Here is a 20901-nt window from a genome sequence, read left to right on the forward strand (position 1 = left end):
ATATGTATTTCTTGACTTCTTATTGAAAAGAATGTTATTTGGTGAATCTTTATAAAACCTCAATGCCATTCATCTTAAGTCTTTTAAGATAATTATCGTTTCAACAGACATTTAACCTACAACTCCTAGCCTTACTCAATTCTTTAAAACCAATCTTATTCATCATGCTCATCATGAGATACCTCAATGCTACTTCCCTTGTCATTCTCATGTCGGCCTTCGTCCATGCTAGCCCCATGGAGTCGATTGAGAGGCGTTCCTTCGTTGACCCAATCAAGCATGGCAACTATGGAAGATCTCTGGACAAGATATATAGATACCATGAAGTTTCAGCCGGCTTATTTGCTGGCGTTGCACCCGAAGACTGGGACGACACTGGTAGGTCAAAGGCCCTTAGTATCTTCCCATACTAACGCTCAGTAGTTCACGTCAAGGGTGCCTGGTTGGCTGAGCGTTCTGAAACCAACGACTCTCCCCCATCTGACTTGGATCTCTTCAATCGAGATATCTCTTCTGCCTGCGCCACTGCATTGGAGTGCGCCAAGGCTACTGGACAGGCCCTTGGATCAACTCTGTATCAGCTCAGCGAGCCGTTCATCGAGAAGCTCAAAGAGAAAGGTCCCCAGGTAATGGACACATTGAACCAGCCATTCTGGGCAAACCTTGGCGGCGTAGGTGGGCAGAACTTTGTCGTCACGGGCATTTTCAAGCTTATTGAGAAGCTGACGGATAAGCCACCGCCCGTGGAACAGTGTTCGTTGGATTTCTCTCAAGTAGATCTCATGAAGCAGATGGTTGCTATGGCTTGCTCGTCGAACCCGGAGAGAAAGGCTTTTTCGCAGTCGATTACGTTGCCGGATGGGTCGGTTTATGAGCTGAATATGGCTGCTGCGCCTGGACAGTCTTTGCACGATTCTGATGTTTGCGATGCCCCAAACACGGCACGCTAGACCTTGACCCTGTTTATATGGAGTCCTTAAAGACTGTATACATCTGGGTTCTAACTTCTTCTTGATTCTAACCTTAGCAAGAAGTACTGGGAGTGAACAGAAGAACGAGCGAATAGGTGCAAGTAAGAGGCATGTTGACTCAGAGGGCAAGTTGCAAGAGAAACTCTAGGTTTAGTGATTGGCGGCCGCATTGAATAACTACCTTACATTTAACTTGGGCTCAACACCGTCCTGACAACTTTTGATGGCTCTCCAGTATTGAAGTGGCCAACTCCCGTAGACCTAATGTAGCGAACGGAAACCAAGAGCTAGAATCAATGCTTGACTCCAACTTGGATAGGTACGCTTCATCCACGTGCACACGCTGCACAGTCTCAACCAACCCATCGTCCTTTGAACCTAATATCAAGAGCGCAGCAACGCAAGACCATTTGAAGATATCGTCCGCTTCTCGGTTTGATGAAGGCGCACAGTACTCCTGGATCTTCTCAACAATATTCCTTTTCTCCGAGTCATCATTCGCCTTGACGTATAAGATGGCAAGTGAAAGTACAATTGTCCCGCGGACGTTATCATTTGTCTCTCGACCCAGTAGATCGAGGAGAACTATGACCGATGCATACGAGTGGCGTGGGAAGAATGCCAAAGCATGAGACGCATTGGCTCGCAAGCCGGCTGAATCCTCTTCTAAGCAACGGACCATCGAAGGCAGTCCCCGCTCAACGGCCTCGTAGGCTTTGAGCTCATACATTGCATAATTACGGTTTGGAGGCTCCATACCAGCGATGCGCTGTTCCCATTCTTGGATGTCGATCCCATTAGGAACCGCCCAGTCTGGATCACCAATTGCAAGACTGACAATCAGGAATAATATGACCTCGCGGTCTTTGGTTGCTGGGCTATCAAGCAAAGCATATAGAAAGGGGATTGCTTCAACGGAAGCACTGTAGCGGGTGCCTTGGTGATAGATGTTGGACCAGCATGAATCAAGCGCTGTCTTGTAGATGTCGGGATTTGTAGACTGAAGCTCCCTAAGAATATGAGGTACATCATCAGCTGGTCCGTAGGCGTGGCCGAGTTTAGACCAGTCAATGGAATCAAGTCCAGCCAAAGGATCGGTATTTTCGGGCGACATAGTGGCAGTGGGCGATGTGCTGTGTTGAGGAAAAGTTTGTGGGGAGGGTCGAATTTCCGTATGGCATTGTGTTGGGGGAGGCCGGTAATTATAGCATAGAAACTCAATAATTTGATAGCGTTAGGTGATTGTGATCGGCACAACAGCTGGCTATGCGGAATGGCACCGCGTCTGTAGTGCGGAACCAAGTCCTAATCAAGCAAGGTCAGAAACTCAAAGTCCTAGGTTTAGGCTGCGATAACCTGAATATGCTCCAGCTTCATCTAACATTGTCTTGGCCATGTTTCTAGGCTTGGGATTACATTTGATAGTTTTAGATGCTGAAGGAAGCACGCCAGTTATGTAGTGGCTGGTTCCAATACTTCCCATCCAAGTGTCAACTGTGATTAATGGAAGTCGTCTCGCAAAATATTGATGGAGAACTACCTGAATCTGTATAGGACGAAAATCACCAAACTGTATAACACTAACCCTAGCTATGGCACTCTTTAGATATCCTGGATCCGCTGAATAATTCTGTTGAAAACAGCATCGTCATCACTTTCCTCACTGCTTTCTGTGTCTTCACTTGCCTCCTCACAAGTCGAAAGTTGGACAGGATCATGCAGCCCATTAAGCTTGTTCTCCCAACTTTTGGCAACAGTATCCAGAGCAATCTGAATCCTACATACCCAAATGTTGTGCCAAAATTCTAAAATGCGCTGGTAGTAGAGGTCGTCTATGCCAAGGGCGGCTGGGTCGTTGAATGCCGAATAATCGATATCAAGAGCGTCACTCTTGCTTGAAATAGTCGTTTGGCGGCCGGTTAGCACAAAGTCCTGAAACATGACGACCATCTCCTCCAACTGAAGAATTGCCTCCTCATCTACATTAAGAGCCTCGAAATCAATCTCGTCTGGTTCCAGTTCTGTCACTGGACCCAGAAAATGCATCCAATCGGGACCAGGGTAACGACTATATCCAGGCCTATCCAAACAGGTATGCCTGAGATCTAGCGCAGCAAATGTTGCTTGACGCACCATGATAACGTGATGGCTCAGGCTCAGGCTTCTGCCATATATTTCCGCATAAGAACCGAATTGTGCGGCATATTCGCGAGGTGTTGGCTCTTCAACCTGCTGATGAGGATGTGCTAGCCACTTCATTCTCAAGGTAAATGGGGTACAGATATCGGATGAGCACAGACAATAGCATTTGTCAACCAAATCAGATTCAAACATGTGATGTTCTGCCCTATCACTTATGTTGTCCTGGCCCCCACATTTGTAGTCTTGAATACCGAGAATGTCGGCAAGAACGAAAACAGAAGGCATCGGGGTAGTGAACCTGTAATGCCATCTCCATAACGGGGCCTGGTGTTCAAATAGCCATATTGCATACTCGAGTGAAATGTAACGATCCGATGGAAAATCCTGGTCATGGAATGTTCTGTCTGGTGAAGAGGTATAATCTTGATCAGTGGAGATGACCTTGAAGCCGGAGTCAAGAAAGAGATTTGCATCTTCTGGGGTTGTTACGTCGAAGAATATTGACCTAAAACAGTACCTACTATCTTGCCCCGGCCGTTGAGGTAGATCCCCATCCACGAAAGTCGACAAGGGCCCCAGACCAAGGATTCCTTTTCGTCGAAGCAACATATCCATCCCGATGGCGTCAAAGTCAGGTATTTCGTCCAGAGATGTAAAGTTTTTCAACTCTGTAATTGAAAATTTGTTCAGGGCTAAGTCCCGCAGCTGCTGACGACGAATCCGCAACTCCTTTGCCAGAAGTGTTTTGCAGTGACGAGAAGCTTCGAGAAAGCGACGAGGATAGGGACCGAAATCGCGGTGAGGTATAATGGGACATCCAGAGGCTAAAATAATCCGAAGTGGTAATGTGCAACGGCAACATGAATCATCCAAAGCCTTTCCTGGGTTACAAATATCACGACTGACTTGTATTGCACTATTAAGAACAGTCACCATACCGTAGTCGCGTTGAACCCAAACTTCGGGATTCACTTTCTTGGTCAGTGCTTTCAAGATTTCGGGCCTATATATGGCTATATGTAAGGGCGTCTCCCTGTGGCTACTTAACTCTTCGAGCATTTGTGGATGTAGAGAGATCAGTCGCTCCACTTCTGACAGATTGTTTCGAATGACTGCTAAGCTTAAGGGACCATATTGAACTGTTACATGCTGTAAGCGTTCTAGGAACATAGAGGGGGTGGCAGGTCACGGTTGGAATAAAACAGTGGGACTTACGCTCTGCCACTTTTGGGTTATGCTCGTGATACTTGAGGCTTTCAGACCTGACAATTGAAGAGGGAAAAAAGGGGGCGAGGACATCTTCCACGTCGTTCCCAGCAATGAGCGGGCCATAGATTGAGGCAGGAACAAATGCTCCATTGAGAATTAAATGCAATGCTAGGCTGAAGACTGTTGAGTTGGGTATCAATGTAGCTTTGGGGGCACGTACTTTCCGTAACTGCCGCGAGCCGTGACAGATGTACCTGCGGCAACAAGAAGATTGACCAGGCCTTCGCAAGTCAAATGCACGAACGGGGCATTTGCTCTTTCCGGACTTATCATCGATATCCATACCTAAGGAAGTCAGTCAAAGGGTGTTTATGCTTTGACCTCATACGATCTTACCGTTTGTGCTAAGGCATGAAGTAGGGTATAGCCGTATTTGGTTACGTCATTGGGACTTGCTCTTCCTGAGCAAGACAATTCTTGAAGCTTTTGCTGCGCCGCGCTCAGAATTATTCTAGATCTAGTCTCATCAATGTTCTTGAGCCGCCCTGCGCGGCCAAGAAGATCTATGACTAAAAATGCTGGCGCGACTTCCTGATCAACCACTGGAAAGTAGGTAAACGAAGGACTGATACTGGATTCCCCGGCCTGAACGCGAGTAGAGAATGACAGTTCAATCCCTTTTTTCAGCAACGAAGCCAGGCCGGTGAACCGAATGGTTCGCGTCTTTTCGTAGTCTGATGGCAGGTTCAAGAACACGCAATCTTTTTCGTGACAGATATTGGATATCATCTCTTCGGAGAAATGCACGGGTCCCAGTGCAAACCTTTTTCTCTGACGCACACGTCGACGCTGACAAGAGCATATAGACAGAGAATCCGCTCTTTTGGCAAGTGAAAGCAGTTCCGGTTCGCTGGCTGAAAGCTGGCTGCTTTGTTCGGTGGACTGATGGTATGAAAATTGTCTGTTTGTTTCGAGGCGATCCTGATATCTTGCAGGCCCAGCCATATCAAGAAGTGACTGGATTTGAGCTTGCATCTGGATATGCTGGTAAGAAATCTGGTAGGAAATCTGATCCAACCTCTGATCGACATGGGGAACAATAGAATCAACAGATGTCTGGAGAACGGGGACGGCTAAATCGATCTTCGTGATAGGTTGGTGTAGTTCTTTGATAGCGGTAGCTGTATTGGAGTTGACGATAGTGTTTTTCTCAATCTCGGCCATTTGCTCATTCAAAATCTTTCTTGTCAAGACTTCTTCATCTCTGGAGTTCATTAACTAGTGTGATCAATAGAGACTTGGTCGCCTTACACATGAAGCATTTCTAGAGCCAAGCTAAGCGTTGTCGAAAGCCTATCCAAAGCTCCTCCCAGATTTTCGATGTCGGATTTTCGCAGCGGATATATGAGCTTCCTGTACCCATCTTTTATCTTGTCCTTTGTTCGCGCGGGGGAAGTCGCCGCGACGATGCTGGTAGCGGTGGCAAAGACTTTCTGTTGAAGGATGTCCAGTTCTTCCAATGCTTTTTGGCAATCGTTGAGACAACCAGAAGCCTGCGATGCCGAGGCAGAAAGTTCTGGGTCAAGCTGAGATCGGTTTAAAGCGGCTTTAAGTGATTGAAACGTGCTGGACAAGCGTTCAGCCTGACGCAAAACTCGGGTACGGTCGTCATCGTGATCGTTGACAGCTTTCAGATACTTGACGAGACCAGATGTAACTGTTATTCCCAGCGGAATGATAGCTAGCGCTAGTTCGGCCATAGTTGATAAATTGTAGAAGGATAAGAGGAAAAGGGAAGATTTTCACGGGGGATTAGTGAAGCTGCTTTGAAGTACAAAGTACCAAACGAGGCTTCCAATAATATTTAACTACGTGTTTGAGCCACCACAGGGCATTTTTCAGAATTACAAATACAGGCTTCCAGCAAATCTATAGGCCAGAGCTGCAGTGCACTAAACGAGATTATGCCCAAGTGTAACCACCCCGCCTCAAGCCACTCCTTGGCGGCATTGCTTATGCATGAGGCTTTGTAGTTTCGCCGTGAAGCACTTCGGGCTGTGTTGTAATTCCGTACCTCTGTCTGACGCTAAAGAAAGCATTCACAATACAATTGGCCACATTGTGCATAATAGATATGAATACTGGCTTACTTGTTTAAGACGCCTTACCGGATCCCCGTGTGGCGTTCACAATAGTGACATTAGTCAAGCACCAGCGTGATGATGGAAAGGTCAACGGATATTGATCTGTGTTGTCACGTCTATGATAAAATATAATATATGAGCTTGCAGTTCCTCTTAATTACTAAAGCTTTATGCCTGTCGAGCTGCCTGCGCAAGATTGCTCCAGGTATTTTAGGACAACTTACTGCAATCGATCATCAGCATGCTGTGTTTTACACAAAGCCAATTGTGGCATTTATATTCGGCGATTGGTAGCCTACAGTTTATCAAAGAATGCTAGACTAGGCAGAGACTGCCCTGAAAGAAGAATGAACCATCAACTCATACGGTGCGATATAGCAACCTTAGTTGTCTACTAGAGAAAGCAGCCAGTATTGATTCCATCTCGCATCTCCTGCTTTCCATTGATCGGTAGTTTGTCTCACAATGAGGGTCAAGATTTTAGAATTGCTATCAATGTAGTTGTTGCAAAACAGTTAGAGTTTTTCGTAGCCATGAAACCATGGATTTTTGGGCCTTCGATACTAACACAGCAATATTACACACAGACTTTCTCTCCGATCAATTCTCTAGCCATTCACTGTTCTTACCGGGCTTCTTAACCTTTTGACAGGTCAGAACTCACAATAATAACAGCATCGCTTACGTAGGATGAGAAGGGAACGGAAGACAATAGAGGACGGCGGCTACATAACTGCCGAGAAAGAATACAGCCACTCACGAGCCGTAGCGCTGATGTGATAGAAAGCTCCACAGGTAGGCAAGTCAGCGATCAAAATTTGTCACGCTCAAAGGAAGACTTTCAGCTCAGCCAAATCTCAATTGTCTCAATATTCATGAATAACGTCGCTCTTAGTTTATAATATGATAGAGTTCCTGTGCATAAACGAACCATGACTGTCGCAAAAGGGTATGGAGTTTGTAGGCGTTGCATCAACTAACCTGATAAGGTAGTTCAAGTATGCGCCACGTCTAAAACGGGCGGAGCTGAGGACGGCATGGGCCGTTCTAGTGCACGAGGCTGCATTATCACAAAAACTATCCCGTTCTGATATGTGATATTGACTAAATAATGTGATTTGATACGAGAACGAGGTGATCGATTCCGCTTTTGAGTACGGCACTAAGACATTGGACGGTCGGCTTCGGGCCCCTCCGCGGCCCGTGGCTAGCTGGATGAGCCTAATTCGGTGAAGAATATTCCTTTCTGGTAAGCGTGCGCAACTCCAAACTTAGGCCAAGGACGAATGAGAGAGTGCTCATAGGCCTGTCGTACTTGAGCCTCTTGAGTTGGAGAATGAGGGCCGGGGAAGAGGCCATATGCGGATGTGATATCCAAACTTTCTCAAACAATATTGGATATGGCATCATATTACTGTGATTGCAGCACATGGAATGATCCTTTAAGGAAAACTTTCAGCTGAAGATTATCAGCCACCAAGAAACATGTCTGCCGCTCCGTGCCCTCAAACCCATTATAAATACCTGCAAATCTGCTCACCAACGGAATCTATCATCAACCATCAGACACTTAATTTTCCTCAGCTTAGAAAACCCAAACATCTCTCAAAATGGCCTCTCTTGTCCCCATCAAGTTCAGCGAACTTACTGCCAAGTACCAGGGACTCAATGGCAAGCTCCTCCTGAATGCTAAGGGAAAAATACCCGGATTCTTCCTCAAACCCTTCTTTGACCAAGAGATCTGGGTGGGCGCACTCAAGTTTGCCGTCTTGGCTTACAGCGGTGGCCTTTCCAAGCTCCCCCACGAGAAGGAGGTGGAGTTCGACTTCGAACTTCCAATCCATCTGCCCATCCACGATTTCAACAACGAGACGGTCCTGATCAAGACCGCCTTTGGCATTTCTGAGATCAAGATTGAGTATCTTGACTGGGCCAAGCCCACTACGGATCTTACTGCGTCTCTTCTGGCTGCCGTAGACGACATCACCCTGGCTAGCAACCCAGACAAGAAATCAGGCTACAACACAATTATCCGCCCTCCTAAGCACTTTTATCTCTCGGACACGGGTAACCTTGAAATCACAGCTGAGGTCCCCAAGCAGCCGAATGCTTCGGTAAACATTGATTTCAACCCCAACTTCATCAGACTGGTTTCTTCCAGTTATGAAAAAGGGTTCATCAAGTGGACCATTGCGTGGGAAAATGTTCCAGACCTTTCACACGACCCCCAGCGCGTTAGTGTAATCACCACTATCCCGCCCGAGGTCAAGATCCAGATCTGGCCTCCCATTCCCGACCCCAAAGACATTCAACCCTACCTTATCCACCGCTTGTTCATGCTTTCAGATCAGAAAGAGTGAGAAGCCTACCGACTGATCCTCGAGGGGCGTGTGTAGCCGCTCTTCCCTGAAGAGCTGGCATCAGGGGAGCTAGGAAAGGATTGATAGCTTATGGAAGAAAGGAAGGGCGTGTCCTCTGTCGCGGATTTGTATTCATTTTGGGAGAACACCTGTATTGTACGGTCACATAACAGATGTTGTTAATCGCTTCTCTCACATTTATATACGAATGCATTTACTAATCCTTCCGTGCCATGGTGCCTTCAGAGCTTGACAAGTGATCACTATGACGGTTAGACCTCCAGGACCAATACTCAACAGGCACCTCTAGTCCTAGTATGGAGAGAAGTAGAAATGCAGCCGATCATTCCCCGTAGTAAAGGTCGATCTGCAAGACGGACTAATCATATCTCGAGCCCCACACAGTTCTAACACTCCAGTAAGACATTTGAAGGCCTCAAAGTCTAAAGCTGATCGCTGATGAAGAGCTACAGAAGAGAAATGCATGGGAAACCGTCTTGCGATGATCTGCAAATACATTGCGCTATTTGGAGCAAGATCATATAAACGGAACCAATGGAGATAAAAAGCATTGTTAAAGATTCTGATCTATATTTGGAGGATGCCTCGATTTCTGTGAGCTACGTACTCACTATGTTTAGAACCGTATTTCGTTGACTCCCATCTTTTACCACTGCTGTCAACTTAAGCTTACCGGCTCTGCTTGAGATCGTTCAAAATATTTTGAACGACAACAGGAGCGACTGCAATGACAGTTCTCCCAATATTCCCAACCGTACCAACAAAGTGATCAAACAGACCATTCTGCATCATTTGATCGAGGGGTATGGCGATGAGAGATTTCAAAGCAGTGTCGCCAATCAAAGCTCTATGACACAGAATCTCAACATGAGTCGACATGTCGGTCACGCTGAATTCAGACTCGCCCATCACTCGGGTGATGTCATCCATCTGGGGAGAACCAGCAGATAAACCAGTGTTAACGATGCTTGAGAGAAACTCAGACATTACATTGCCATCGCCTTGATTTGTGTACCGGGTGAAGGCATCAGCAAATCTTTTATCAGCGACGCTCAGAGAACCGTTGATGGAAGGGAGCGTGGGGTAGAGTCTGGATGTATTTTCGTAGCCAGCTTGCGCATTGACCGAGATACGAAGTGCAGACTCAATAATTCCAGGCGTGATGAGTTGTGCAACTCTGGGAACAACATCCTTCGTCTCGGGAAATTGGTCCTCTATCTTGTCGAATATTTTGAATCTATTCGCCTGGTGAGGATCCATCTGTACGAGAGTCTGCATAGCAGTCTCTGCGACGATCGCACGTGCAGCACACTGTCTGTAATTGACATGCACAGAGCCAATGTCGATCGAAGCGCCTGCACCCAATTTACTCAGGACGCCGAGTGCGGTGCCTGCAACGGCAGCGACAGGACTGCCCACCTGGCCCAAGAAAAGCGACCCAGTTCGTAACACTGAATGATCAACTCTCTGGCCAATGGCGGTAACCTTCCTGAAAATTGCCCAAAAGGCTTTCCCGGGCCTTCTCTATCAGACTACCCTCCGCGCGGCCGTCAGTCATCATGTATCTGATATCCTCGCTGCCAGACGGATCACGTTCCAAAGCGGACATGACGGCAGACATGCCGCTGAGATACGTCCCGAATCTACCTCGAAACACAGTTGCTGTATTCCTGGTTCCAGTCCCATATGAAGAGACGCCGATAGCCTTGCTCTCGCCATTGATGAGGACAGGGGATCCGGATTGGCCTGATATGTCCGGTCACTACCATGAGTATTTCAGTTCATAAGGATGACTCCTCACAATTTGCAAAAGATATCGTGTGTTCAAGCAAATTAAATGCCGTTTTCGAAAGATCGCAATCTGTTATTTTGGATATCTCATACATTTGCGCTCCTCGTTCATCACCCAAGGATTTATCGCAAGGATACTCAACCACGCTTCGAAACATCTTCTCGACAATTCCATTAGTTGGCTGCTGGGCAATACGCACGACATCGCTGAATTCGTCCACTCTTGTGAAGGCAACATCACTTCCGCGGTTTGTGTCGCTGATAATCCAGTCTTTCAGAATAACGACCTTCAGACCCCGGCGAAATTGAACACCAGGTTTGTCAATAGAGTTCTTGCCATTATATCCCACGTAAGCGCAGACTTGAATGGCTTTGCCGAAGTCGTAGGTATGGTCATAAACGCAGTGGGCGGCGGTGACGATGAGATGGGGCATGATTAGCCATCCCGTCGCTTGGGCATGACGCGTGTCGCTAGCATCCTGGCCTTCAAATCGAATCTGGAGCTTGACAATAGCTACACGTAAAGTCAGAGCCAGCTAGGGTTTGTGATATCGACGATGAAATGCCTCAGGAGCCTACAATGATATTTTCCTCCAGGTCGGTAGTCCTTCGGACCAACTAATTTGCGTGAATCATCGTCAAAAACGGTATTTATTCCATCTGCTTCAGGCCCTATGAGGAGGACATCTGTCGCGGGCGTGCCAGGCACGTCTCGGAGAGGCCATCGCGCGTAGGTTCTTTCGGGGTTTTCCGAGTTCATATTGATATGTAGCGAAATGAGATAGATGCTGCAAAATGCACGAGGGAAGATTTGAGGGAATTGTTTCTAGAATTGGCCTGGTGATTCTGTATGAAAGTCCCATTTGGGGTAGTAGTTACACGCTAAAGATCAATAGCGCCCCGAGAGATCCCTCAGATGGGATTCAAGTCAATTCGCCAGGTCTGGATGGCTTTATGGACCAGTTGATTGGCCAAGTAAGTTCGGAAACTCCTCGACAACCCCCCTGAAGCCTACCAAGCTCTTAAAAGCAGATGCATACAACGCGCACACTATCATGAGACTTCGCCGGATAACCAAGGCGAAATTGAACTTCTGCATGCCGAGAAGTCTCCTGTTTTGCGCGTGTGCCATGGAATCCAAGACTAACTATATGTTCTGCCCCAAGACCGTCCAGCTGTCAGAGTACGCCCTTCTACTTCATCCCTCTGACCTCTCTTAGTACGTCCGGACGGAAGCAAACTTTCCAAAGCAACATCGTTCCCCCCTGGATTGGCTTCTTTGCGCTGCGTAATCTCGATAAATTGCCCAAGCCGTTTTCTCCAACCAGGTAGAGCTCCGTCTTCAATTTGTCAGCTATCAGCTCGGACTGGACGAGATTAGAGGCTGATGTCAACTTACCAACCATAAGACAAGCAAACTTGAGTATTACAGGAACCCATACACATACCGCTACCAGCTGTCCAAAGCCCCATTTGGATAGGGCAACCTTACTATCATTGCCTGATTCCCCGCCACTAAGCAGATGCATAAATGCCGCAAACTCATTCACCCCTATGACGCCCATGACGATAGTAAGGACTTCCATTGCGATCCAGATGGCTTCTGCGAAGAGTACGAAATACCTCTGGATACAAAACGACTTGAGACGCAAAGGCAGGTTGTCCATCAAAGCATGGGCCTTGTCAGATAACCAGTCGCCCCGCTCAAAGAGGTACATCCTGATCATAGCAAGGATCCAGTCCAGTATCAGGAAAGCCATTATTACGTGCATGGGTGCCTGCGTCCTGGAGTGAAACTTGAAGAAGTTTTTCGCATCTCGATCCAGATGTCCCGACTTTTCATTCGTAGGGGAACTAGAGCCTCCCTCTGCAGGCTTGTTAAACGTCTGACAAAACGTCCTAGGTCCGATGTGATTTCCGCAGCGTTCTAAAGACGAGGATTCAGTAAAATGCTTCAACAAAGAAGGCTCATCGACAGTCTGGGGCCGAGCAATGAGTACAACAAGAACCCAGTTAAGAAACACAAGAGCAAGTGTATACCACCAACGATTGTGAGTCTTTTGGAGATTTAGCTGGACAAATAGTAGAGGATACATCCCCGCTGAGGTCATACCCCTCACGGTGAGGTTGTTTGTCAACCAGGAGAGTAGCGAACTGATGTTACCAAGTCCCGTTCCGCTGGAACTTGAGAATGTGACGATAGCAGCTATAGAGATGGTACCGAGAAACACAGCTTGAGCTTCCTGAAGATCGACCAGAGTCGATGCAACTGTAACTCCGAAGCTACTCTGGGAAACCATTTCCTGCCATCGGAAGGCGGTCTCGACGGCTCCAGCAGGTCCTTGGAATGGAAGTAGCGAAATCAACGTGAAGTTCCTTGTCCAGGTCTTGGAGATCTTGTAGCAAGATGCAAAGAGCAAAACTATGGTGAATTGTATCAGATATGCCACGATTATCTGTATGTAGTTAGCAAAACTTCCGGTCTTAGTGATGTGAACTTACGCCTGGTCCTGCAATATCATAATCGATTCCAGGATCGGCTTTATCGCAGTACTCAGCACCCATAATTCTGCCCAAGTCCTTGATGTTCGTTGAGTTGATCGCCTGGCATTGAAACGCCCAAAGTTCCTGAGGACATCCACCAAACTTGGAATCTGAACATGACTGAAGTGCGCACTTGACATACTTCAACAATGCGCGACGTTGCCAGAACTGATCTAGTCGGCCAATGTTAAATCTTCTATCCACCTCTTCTAATGTCTGGTTGCTGATGGTATCTGGCCCGCCATTGGTACTCATCATAGCGACGGTCGCCAAGGTTAGACAGTTCCAAAGCGTTTCGGGATTCGAAAACATGTATTCCTCGCCTCCGCACGCTTTATGGCAATTAGTCACATTATCGACGATTCACCCATTCTCGATCAGTCTAGCAGGAATTTGAGCATTGTCGATGATGGCGGGTAGGCGATAAAGCCACGCGACCTCCCATGCTCTCCAGTCCTGGGGGATGGTGAACTGTTTGAACGGGCTATCGGTGAAGTTAAGCCTCGAGAGGTACCGAAAACGTCTTTCAACCATTTTGATGAATGCGTAGGTCTGATCTAGAAATAGTTCCTACTGATGGGGATGAAAAGAAAAGAGACTGAGATTGGGATTCTGTCTTGCTGCCTGGAGAGCCTGATTTATTGTCACGCCCTCATGCACCTCGCCACTGCCAAGATCAATACTGATCTGCATGTCAGCATTGGAGTTGGGGAGCATTTCGGTGGCCTCGTCGATAAGAACGTTGTTATCAATACCATAACTATTAATAGAATACAGACATCGTGGTCAATGTTGAGTAGTAGATTCATTCCTGGGTGATGATATTTCACCTTTTGGTGATTTTTTTCTGTCATGAACTATCGGAGCTAAGAGTCCTGTATTGTGCTCGCGGCAACGAAACTGGGTGCAGCACCAAGATCCCTGTCAGGCTGAAAACTCCCCTCGCACGACAGATGACTTGGACAAACCAGCTTGCGATGGACTCAGCCCCGGGTGCACTACTGGTTCACATATCTCCATCTCGCTCGACGATGGTGATTGATATCTCCCGAGTAAAATGCTAGTATCATTCCGTAGATTCCACTGGTTGGCCACTTATTCAATAACCTCCCGAATTCCCAACCCTGACCGTCCTTACCATCCGCATCGAGGCTACTCTTTTTCACTTTGTCGCGGACGGTTGGCAACGTTGTGGCAAAATAGCGTTCTCTGAGTCTCTCATACCACGGCCGATCGTACAATTCCCAAAATTGCTCTTCGGTGTAGTAGGTATGTGCGTAGAGCCATTTGCGACCACCAAGTTCCATCACATTCTTCTCCAGAGCCTCATTCTTCGTGTTGAAACTTTCTCGGCCTGAAGGCCCCCAGCCCCAAACCCCAATATTGAGCATCGGTTCCGACATACTATTCTCTGTGCCAGTATCCGAACAAGCTTTTGTGACGGGATGGAAAGTAGGTGTTCGACAGCCTCTAAGAGGACAAAGCCAAAGGGGCCATATCCCTAATTCTGAGTCCACCCAGTTAATAAACGCTTCAGCTGTGCCGTATGGTAATGCTAGATCTTGAACCACAAACTTATCCGAGATTCGACTTGCGTGAAGAGCATGATACAGTGTCCGGGTATGGGAGTAGTCATCCAGAAGCCAGCGAAAGAATCTGTTGAATGGGACGATTTTGAAGTATGTGTATCCTTGGTGACCAACCCAAAAAGCAGCTCTGTCGTATTGGAATAGGTATTCGCCAAGTGGTATGTATTCTGTGACTGTCGCCGAGGGAGGTAGAGACTCAGTTTGTTCTTTGACGTGGAGATAGAATCAAGGGTCTCCCGCGTTACTGAAAGTTCGTACTGGGCGGTCATCTGGTTTGGCGTTGGTCAACTCTCCCGTTATAGCAACAGCATGGTCCTTCGGATAGTGAATACCATCGACATAATCAACATCCACTTTATCGTAACACTGTTTCATTGTAGAGATAGCAGTCGACACACTGTTAACCCTGCGATACGTGGTCTTGACAAATTGCTTCGCTTCGATCAGTCGAACCTGTATCAACGTGGTCAAACCTAAAGTCCCAGCAGCGCCCGCGGCACTATAAAACAGATCTTCGCGTTCTTCGCACGATTCCCGGATTATATCTCCATTTCCAAGGATCATTTCCACAAAGTCGACCGTTTCGTTGAAGAAGCCATGTCGAAAAAAGCTGCTAACCCCAGATGTCCCTGCAAAGCCCCCATATGCTGTGATCCCGGGGAATTCCATCACTATGGGGGGTATGACATCGTGGCTTTGACAAGTCGGTCCATCGGCACGTTAGGCTCGACTAGACAGGTTCTTTGTGCGGTGTCCACACATATGACTTGCGATAGCATGCTGATGTCGATAATAGTCGAGTCAGATCCATGGCGAGGACGAGTACTGCTTGAAGGATCATAGAAGACGCGGTATGGCTGTTGGAGCTTGTAGAAGTCGCGTATTTTGTCAGCAACATCTTGAACAATTTGATTATGTGGTTCCATGGCACAGACGGCTTGCACGAGCTGCGAAAGACTTGAACATTGGACAGGCGCGACTAATATGTACCCTCCCCACACTATCTGTCTCCGTATCTCAGCACTTTGAGACGAGCTTCGTAGGCCCGTAACTTTGGCCAACATCATATTAATTAAACTGAGACAGCAGACGGGAAGGAAAAGGCGGTGATTGTGACTATACGGGACATCAGTGAGCCGATCTATGTGGTCGGCTCGCATAGTGACAACTTGGTAGCACATTCGGTACACAGAAAGAAAGAAATCTCTCATTGACGAGTATAATATGCATAACCTGCACAAACTCTAAATCTATCGAGTCTAGATCCGGGCTGAGCTTTCGCCCCGAGCACAAGTAACACCATCTATCCATGCTGTTTCACAACCTTACACCAAACGTAGCACAAATCTCCCTTTGATCAAAGTCCGTTAAGTCCAAAATTTTACCAAACGCCAGGAATAAATCGCCAAGGCACACGTCTGCAATACTCAGTCCACGCAGCACCATACTTAACCGAGCAGCTCTTCTCATCACGTATGCACCGATGCACAAGCAACACCGTCATCCACACAGCGTACGTCCACACCACAGCCCTCGTACTACCCACCAGCGCACAAGAGCAGAAGCTGAGAATCAGATCGCCCAGGTAATTTGCGTGCCGAGACCATCCCCACCAACCGCTGCAGAGGAGTAGGCTTCTGTGCTGCCGACCGTCGGAGGTCCTGAAGGATGCGACTATGCATTCTGCCGGTTTACCCCAGATAGTGCATTTTCCGCCTGTACGTCGTACGATTTCTTTCTGGTGGTTGACGGAGCGGAAGATGATGTAGCCTGCTACTCCGAGGGCGAAGAAGAATGCTAGGTAAGGTGTTGAAGGTGATGATGGGTAACGGCCCAAATATTGGCCTTGGATGGTGTATGTTGTTGGTAAGAAGCAGAAGCAGCCCCAGCTGAGATAGAAGCCGTAATGGTCGAATTTGACGTCGATTGTGCGCAGATACCATGATTCATTGACGAAGAAATCTACCACGTAAATGGTCTGTAGTGCGGTGACAAGGATAAGCGATGGTTCGACATATCCCTGATTCTGGTACTGATACGCCATGTTGGAAAAGTCGCTACATCATGTAAGTTTCCGTTCTCGTATCGAATTAGCCAGACTTACATCAGGGTCCACACCATCATCCCAGCCCTGCCATTGCTGAAAAGCTTAAGGTCAAAGTTCTCCCCCAACCTCGGGTTCAACTCAACCCCCATGAAGAAATCGTATAGGAACGACCCTGTTCAACAAAATTAGCGTTTAATTACACCCGAAAAACTCAAAAAACAGTGTAATCTCACCGCTGAACTTCCTATCTTCAGGGTGCGTCGGCATTACGTACGCTTTGACGAGCGCAAGTGCCGAAATAACGAACCCAGCTAAGTTCATAGCTCCAATCAAGCTACTCCAATTGCGGGGAATGAAGCCAGGGTCCAGAATCTCCAACCAGCTGAGAGCTGCGTAAAGGAGATGCGTGGCGATCCAGGCTGAGAGGCCGTTGATTTTGTAGCTGAGGAGATAGCCCGCTGGAGTCAATTGGCCTTGGTGTTGCTCGCCGGGGAGGAGGCAGTACAGAAGAGCCTGGATTCCGACGAAGCAGATCACTGCGGCGATGCCTTTGGTGGTGATGTGAGGACCGTACTGGGCGCAAATGGTCCAGAAGCCGTGTTCTTTTACGGCGTCTGCGAAGAGGGAGAGGGATCCTTCGTATTCGGCCAGCGTGATGAAGATTGATATCGAAGCCATTGGCGCGAGGAACAAAGGCGATGCACCAACGAGCGATCGCAGCCACGACCTCCCGAATGCTGCACGACCCCAGACATCAGCACCAGCCAACATCTGGACCTCTGTCATTAGCGCTTCCGTTTCAATGGGCTTCTTCTTCCTCTCTGTCGTGATAGTAGTCGTCGAGCCAGCCCTAGGCAGGCCCTCTGCAATTCTTGCCATGATGCTCGTATACAGCCAAGATAAGTGTGAGATGGTGAAGGAGGAGAAGAAGAAATGTGTAGTACAAAGGGATGAAGATGAGAATCAGGCGGTTTTTAGTGGCTGGGATATCGTCATCGATCAGCGGGTGGATCTGTCTCCCGTCATGGTTAGAGTATGTGTATTCGTGGTTTAAAGTTATGTTGGTTGGGTTTGAGTTATGCAAGCGGACGCGTGTGCTCGGGGCGGGCGCGTTGTGAGCTTAATTTGTTTGGTGCCAAGATAAGGCAAATTGAGACATCCATTGTTGGTGGCTGGCTCTACGCTATGTGTTTGCCTTGAAGTACAGAGTACAGGGTAATACAAGCATAAATATTGAGAATTGGCGGTGAATGTAAGACATTTCGGGTATAGAACAGATTCGACGATCTGTTGAGATTAAGGGCCTGTTTGTGCAGCATCATTCTGATGCTCAAGTGACACCAATCATTTTAGACCGCGTCACGTTCTTGTTTGTGGAACGAGGCTCAATTTTCGTGTTGCATACGGTAATTTCCTGCTAAACTGTAAATCCTTATTAGCATAGCCAAATCACTGACCGCCTCCTTGACCGTCTGCCGCTCCCGATATGCCAAGGTCCCTGGCTTACTGCCAGATGCCGCGTCGTTGCCCGTGGCGTTGCGCATCACTAGCGCCAGAGTCAAATGGCTTCAGTTCAGTTCACAGCCACAAATCCACCCGAAACTGCCCGACGGGCATACATGCTTCATTTCCAGTAAAGTATCTTGCGGCATTAATCATTAGCATAGTATTCCTATATCAACACGTGTTTCATGTATTGGATAGAAGCCCTCATTGGCTCAACAACAAGACAAATAGCAATGTAACATCATCATTAGACTATCTTAATAGTATATCCTTCTTTGTCATCCTTCTCCAGATAAAACCTCTTCTCTATACCTGGATCACTCCATATCTCGTCCCTCAACTTCGATATTGATGTGAATGGTGTTTTCCAGTCTGCCCAATCCCTGTTCATTTTCTCAGCTGCAATCTCAAACATCCAAATCCTCCTAAAGGTCCCTCTCGCTCCATCAGCGATCAACAATAATCCGCACTGAGATGGCAATCTCTCCTGCCAAGGATGTCTAATATCAGCTTCCGCAATCTTGAGCGCAAAGATTCGACTCTTCTTTGGCACCGCCCTATCCAGCAAGATATCACAAGGATAATCTGCTTTCAAGCCTTTACCAATGAATACAAGCATAGGCGTCAAGTCAATTGGATTCCAGAACTCGATGCGATCTCTCATTGCCTTGTGACTCATCCACCAGTTTGAGTGTAAGGGTCCTAGTCCACTGCGTGTAGCAGAGCGAAAGCGTACTTCTGTGAGAGGCCCTCGAAGAACCAGTGCCGCTGGACGCGACATTTCGACGATTTCTGGCTTATCGTCGCGGGTGACGATATCGACGACCTTTGTGACCACCTTGGGCTCGGTCTGTGCTCGGAATAAGAAGTTAAAGTCAACGGGCGTGTAGACAGATGCCCAGGACCAACTCGGCGCGACGCGGATGCTAGGGGGCTTCTCTTCCTCTATGGTGCTCCATAGTAGAGAAAGTGGGAGACTGTCCTGTCTCCAGAGTCCGTTGAGATACTGCTCTCTCGGTACAATACTTGTCAACTGCTCAGCCACGCCATCAATAGCAATGAGCTTGTCAGTCTCTTTGGTCAGTTTGCCGACGCTGTACTGAGCCACCACTGAAGCCCATACGTACAGGAACATCTCTTCATCCGTGACTTCTTTCTCTGCGTTCAGCTCTCGAGCGAGAAGTTCCGTGTATACATGCTTAAACCTGCAATCCTCTACCGACTGCACGCCAGAGGGAAGCCTATCAGATATGTCGAATCTCTTGTATCGGTATTGCAGATCCCAAGGGCCTCCTTGAGGATAAAGCTCTGAAGCATATAGCTCGCCGCATTCCCAGTAGAGCATATCGTGAGCAAAGTAGACGGTCCCTCGTGACAGAAGTCGTTCTTGGAACACCCATGCACGTTTCAGCAGCGGTGAGTTTCCGACTGCTTTGTCCCAGGGATCTATTGGTACCAGATAGAATTCTCCTTCAAAGTCGTGCGAGGGCCATTTTAAGTCCAATTTGACACCATTGATGCCTGCGGGGTTGCGTTCGCGAAAGAGTCCTCCCTGTGCATTTGATGACGCTGCTGCTGCAAGCGTGATTGCTGAATATGAGTAGACTTTGGCCATTGTCACGGAGTGTAGGCCCCAGTCTTCCGCGTCAAGCTGAATGATGCAAAGGGCATCTATCCAGATGTACTCCATGCCGAGACTATTTGTGACAGTGATTGCATCACGAAATGTTGCTGGTAGCTCATTTATCGGCATCCCAGTGGTCGTCATCTTCTCGATATTAGATCTGAGTAGTTTCGTGAATGGTTCCCTTCCCCAGCAGTAGCTCAACGTAGCATATTCTATGCTGGGAGCAATCTCATCGTTTTCGCCCGTTTCTACCACTTTGATCATCCCAGGCACACCATCTACATCTGGGATGATCTTGACCAGCCGAGCTGGAAGCCAGTCCTTGTTCTCACCAGTGCGGGCATGTAGCTTGTTGCAGGACTTGTGGTTCTCCGAACAATTCTTTATCCATTCAGACAAGCATTCAAAACTAGTCTCACTGGATGTACTTGTTGACGTCTTTTCAATTGGCCTCTGGGATTTCACACGAGGGTCTGTCACCGATTAGTCCAGTCATACTGACAATCGCCAAGTAGCGCACCTTCAGTTCCAAAGAGTCGTATATCACGCCTGTCCATGTGGCGAAAATTACTCCTGCTGAGACCGAGATCTGCTGATAGATGACCTTCATATGTATACTCATTATACTGCCATAGTGCTAGCACCGGTTCGCCATGTGTTCTCCAAGACGTTTTGCTGACTGAATCCACAAAGGATCCATTGCCATATTTGCCAAGGGCTTGGTCCGCCGCTGCAAACGCGACAACAAAGGAGCAGAATTCGCAATCCTTCACGGACTCGGTTATATCTCCAGATGAGGCTACACCGGTCTTGAAGGCTTTCCACGGCGCCTCGTGGAAGGGAGTACAGGCGATGGTGGAGTCACGATGCAGAGGTTTTGGATCGGAGGAAAGCGCTTCTCTACATTGTGCACAGAGGTTTGAAGACATCGTGGGCCGTGGAGGCTTTTC

General features: G+C 47.8%; 9 protein-coding genes across 9 annotated transcripts; 2 read left to right on the forward strand and 7 right to left on the reverse strand.

The window, feature by feature from the left end:
* Positions 1 to 164: 164 nt before the first annotated feature.
* J7337_012300 (uncharacterized protein) lies at positions 165 to 950 on the forward strand (the record flags this gene model as incomplete). Its single annotated transcript, XM_044829826.1, has 2 exons — positions 165 to 378; positions 424 to 950. 2 exons carry the CDS (start codon positions 165 to 167, stop codon positions 948 to 950), a joined length of 741 nt encoding a protein of 246 aa, XP_044674742.1.
* A 220-nt stretch (positions 951 to 1170) lies between these two features.
* On the reverse strand, positions 1171 to 2085 carry J7337_012301 (uncharacterized protein; the record flags this gene model as incomplete). Its single annotated transcript, XM_044829827.1, has 1 exon — positions 1171 to 2085. The coding sequence occupies one exon, from the start codon at positions 2083 to 2085 to the stop codon at positions 1171 to 1173; it is 915 nt and encodes a 304-aa protein (XP_044674743.1).
* Positions 2086 to 2573: 488 nt separating this feature from the next.
* J7337_012302 (uncharacterized protein) lies at positions 2574 to 3305 on the reverse strand (the record flags this gene model as incomplete). Its single annotated transcript, XM_044829828.1, has 1 exon — positions 2574 to 3305. The coding sequence occupies one exon, from the start codon at positions 3303 to 3305 to the stop codon at positions 2574 to 2576; it is 732 nt and encodes a 243-aa protein (XP_044674744.1).
* A 2324-nt stretch (positions 3306 to 5629) lies between these two features.
* On the reverse strand, positions 5630 to 6082 carry J7337_012303 (uncharacterized protein; the record flags this gene model as incomplete). The annotated part of the gene is made up of 1 exon (XM_044829829.1): positions 5630 to 6082. The coding sequence occupies one exon, from the start codon at positions 6080 to 6082 to the stop codon at positions 5630 to 5632; it is 453 nt and encodes a 150-aa protein (XP_044674745.1).
* A 1994-nt stretch (positions 6083 to 8076) lies between these two features.
* Positions 8077 to 8826, forward strand: J7337_012304 (uncharacterized protein; the record flags this gene model as incomplete). The annotated part of the gene is made up of 1 exon (XM_044829830.1): positions 8077 to 8826. The coding sequence occupies one exon, from the start codon at positions 8077 to 8079 to the stop codon at positions 8824 to 8826; it is 750 nt and encodes a 249-aa protein (XP_044674746.1).
* Positions 8827 to 9516: 690 nt separating this feature from the next.
* Positions 9517 to 11398, reverse strand: J7337_012305 (uncharacterized protein; the record flags this gene model as incomplete). Its single annotated transcript, XM_044829831.1, has 3 exons — positions 9517 to 10336; positions 10732 to 11152; positions 11218 to 11398. The coding sequence occupies 3 exons, from the start codon at positions 11396 to 11398 to the stop codon at positions 9517 to 9519; spliced, it is 1422 nt and encodes a 473-aa protein (XP_044674747.1).
* A 590-nt stretch (positions 11399 to 11988) lies between these two features.
* J7337_012306 (uncharacterized protein) lies at positions 11989 to 13440 on the reverse strand (the record flags this gene model as incomplete). Its single annotated transcript, XM_044829832.1, has 3 exons — positions 11989 to 12005; positions 12038 to 13094; positions 13141 to 13440. The coding sequence occupies 3 exons, from the start codon at positions 13438 to 13440 to the stop codon at positions 11989 to 11991; spliced, it is 1374 nt and encodes a 457-aa protein (XP_044674748.1).
* A 3005-nt stretch (positions 13441 to 16445) lies between these two features.
* J7337_012307 (uncharacterized protein) lies at positions 16446 to 17697 on the reverse strand (the record flags this gene model as incomplete). The annotated part of the gene is given in 4 exon segments (XM_044829833.1): positions 16446 to 16487; positions 16501 to 16828; positions 16876 to 16990; positions 17052 to 17697. 4 exon segments carry the CDS (start codon positions 17695 to 17697, stop codon positions 16446 to 16448), a joined length of 1131 nt encoding a protein of 376 aa, XP_044674749.1.
* An 874-nt stretch (positions 17698 to 18571) lies between these two features.
* Positions 18572 to 20880, reverse strand: J7337_012308 (uncharacterized protein; the record flags this gene model as incomplete). Its single annotated transcript, XM_044829834.1, has 2 exons — positions 18572 to 20424; positions 20472 to 20880. The coding sequence occupies 2 exons, from the start codon at positions 20878 to 20880 to the stop codon at positions 18572 to 18574; spliced, it is 2262 nt and encodes a 753-aa protein (XP_044674750.1).
* Positions 20881 to 20901: the final 21 nt, after the last annotated feature.

The sequence above is a fragment of the Fusarium musae genome, chromosome 10, assembly GCF_019915245.1.
Source record: "Fusarium musae strain F31 chromosome 10, whole genome shotgun sequence".
Lineage (NCBI taxonomy): Eukaryota > Fungi > Ascomycota > Sordariomycetes > Hypocreales > Nectriaceae > Fusarium > Fusarium musae.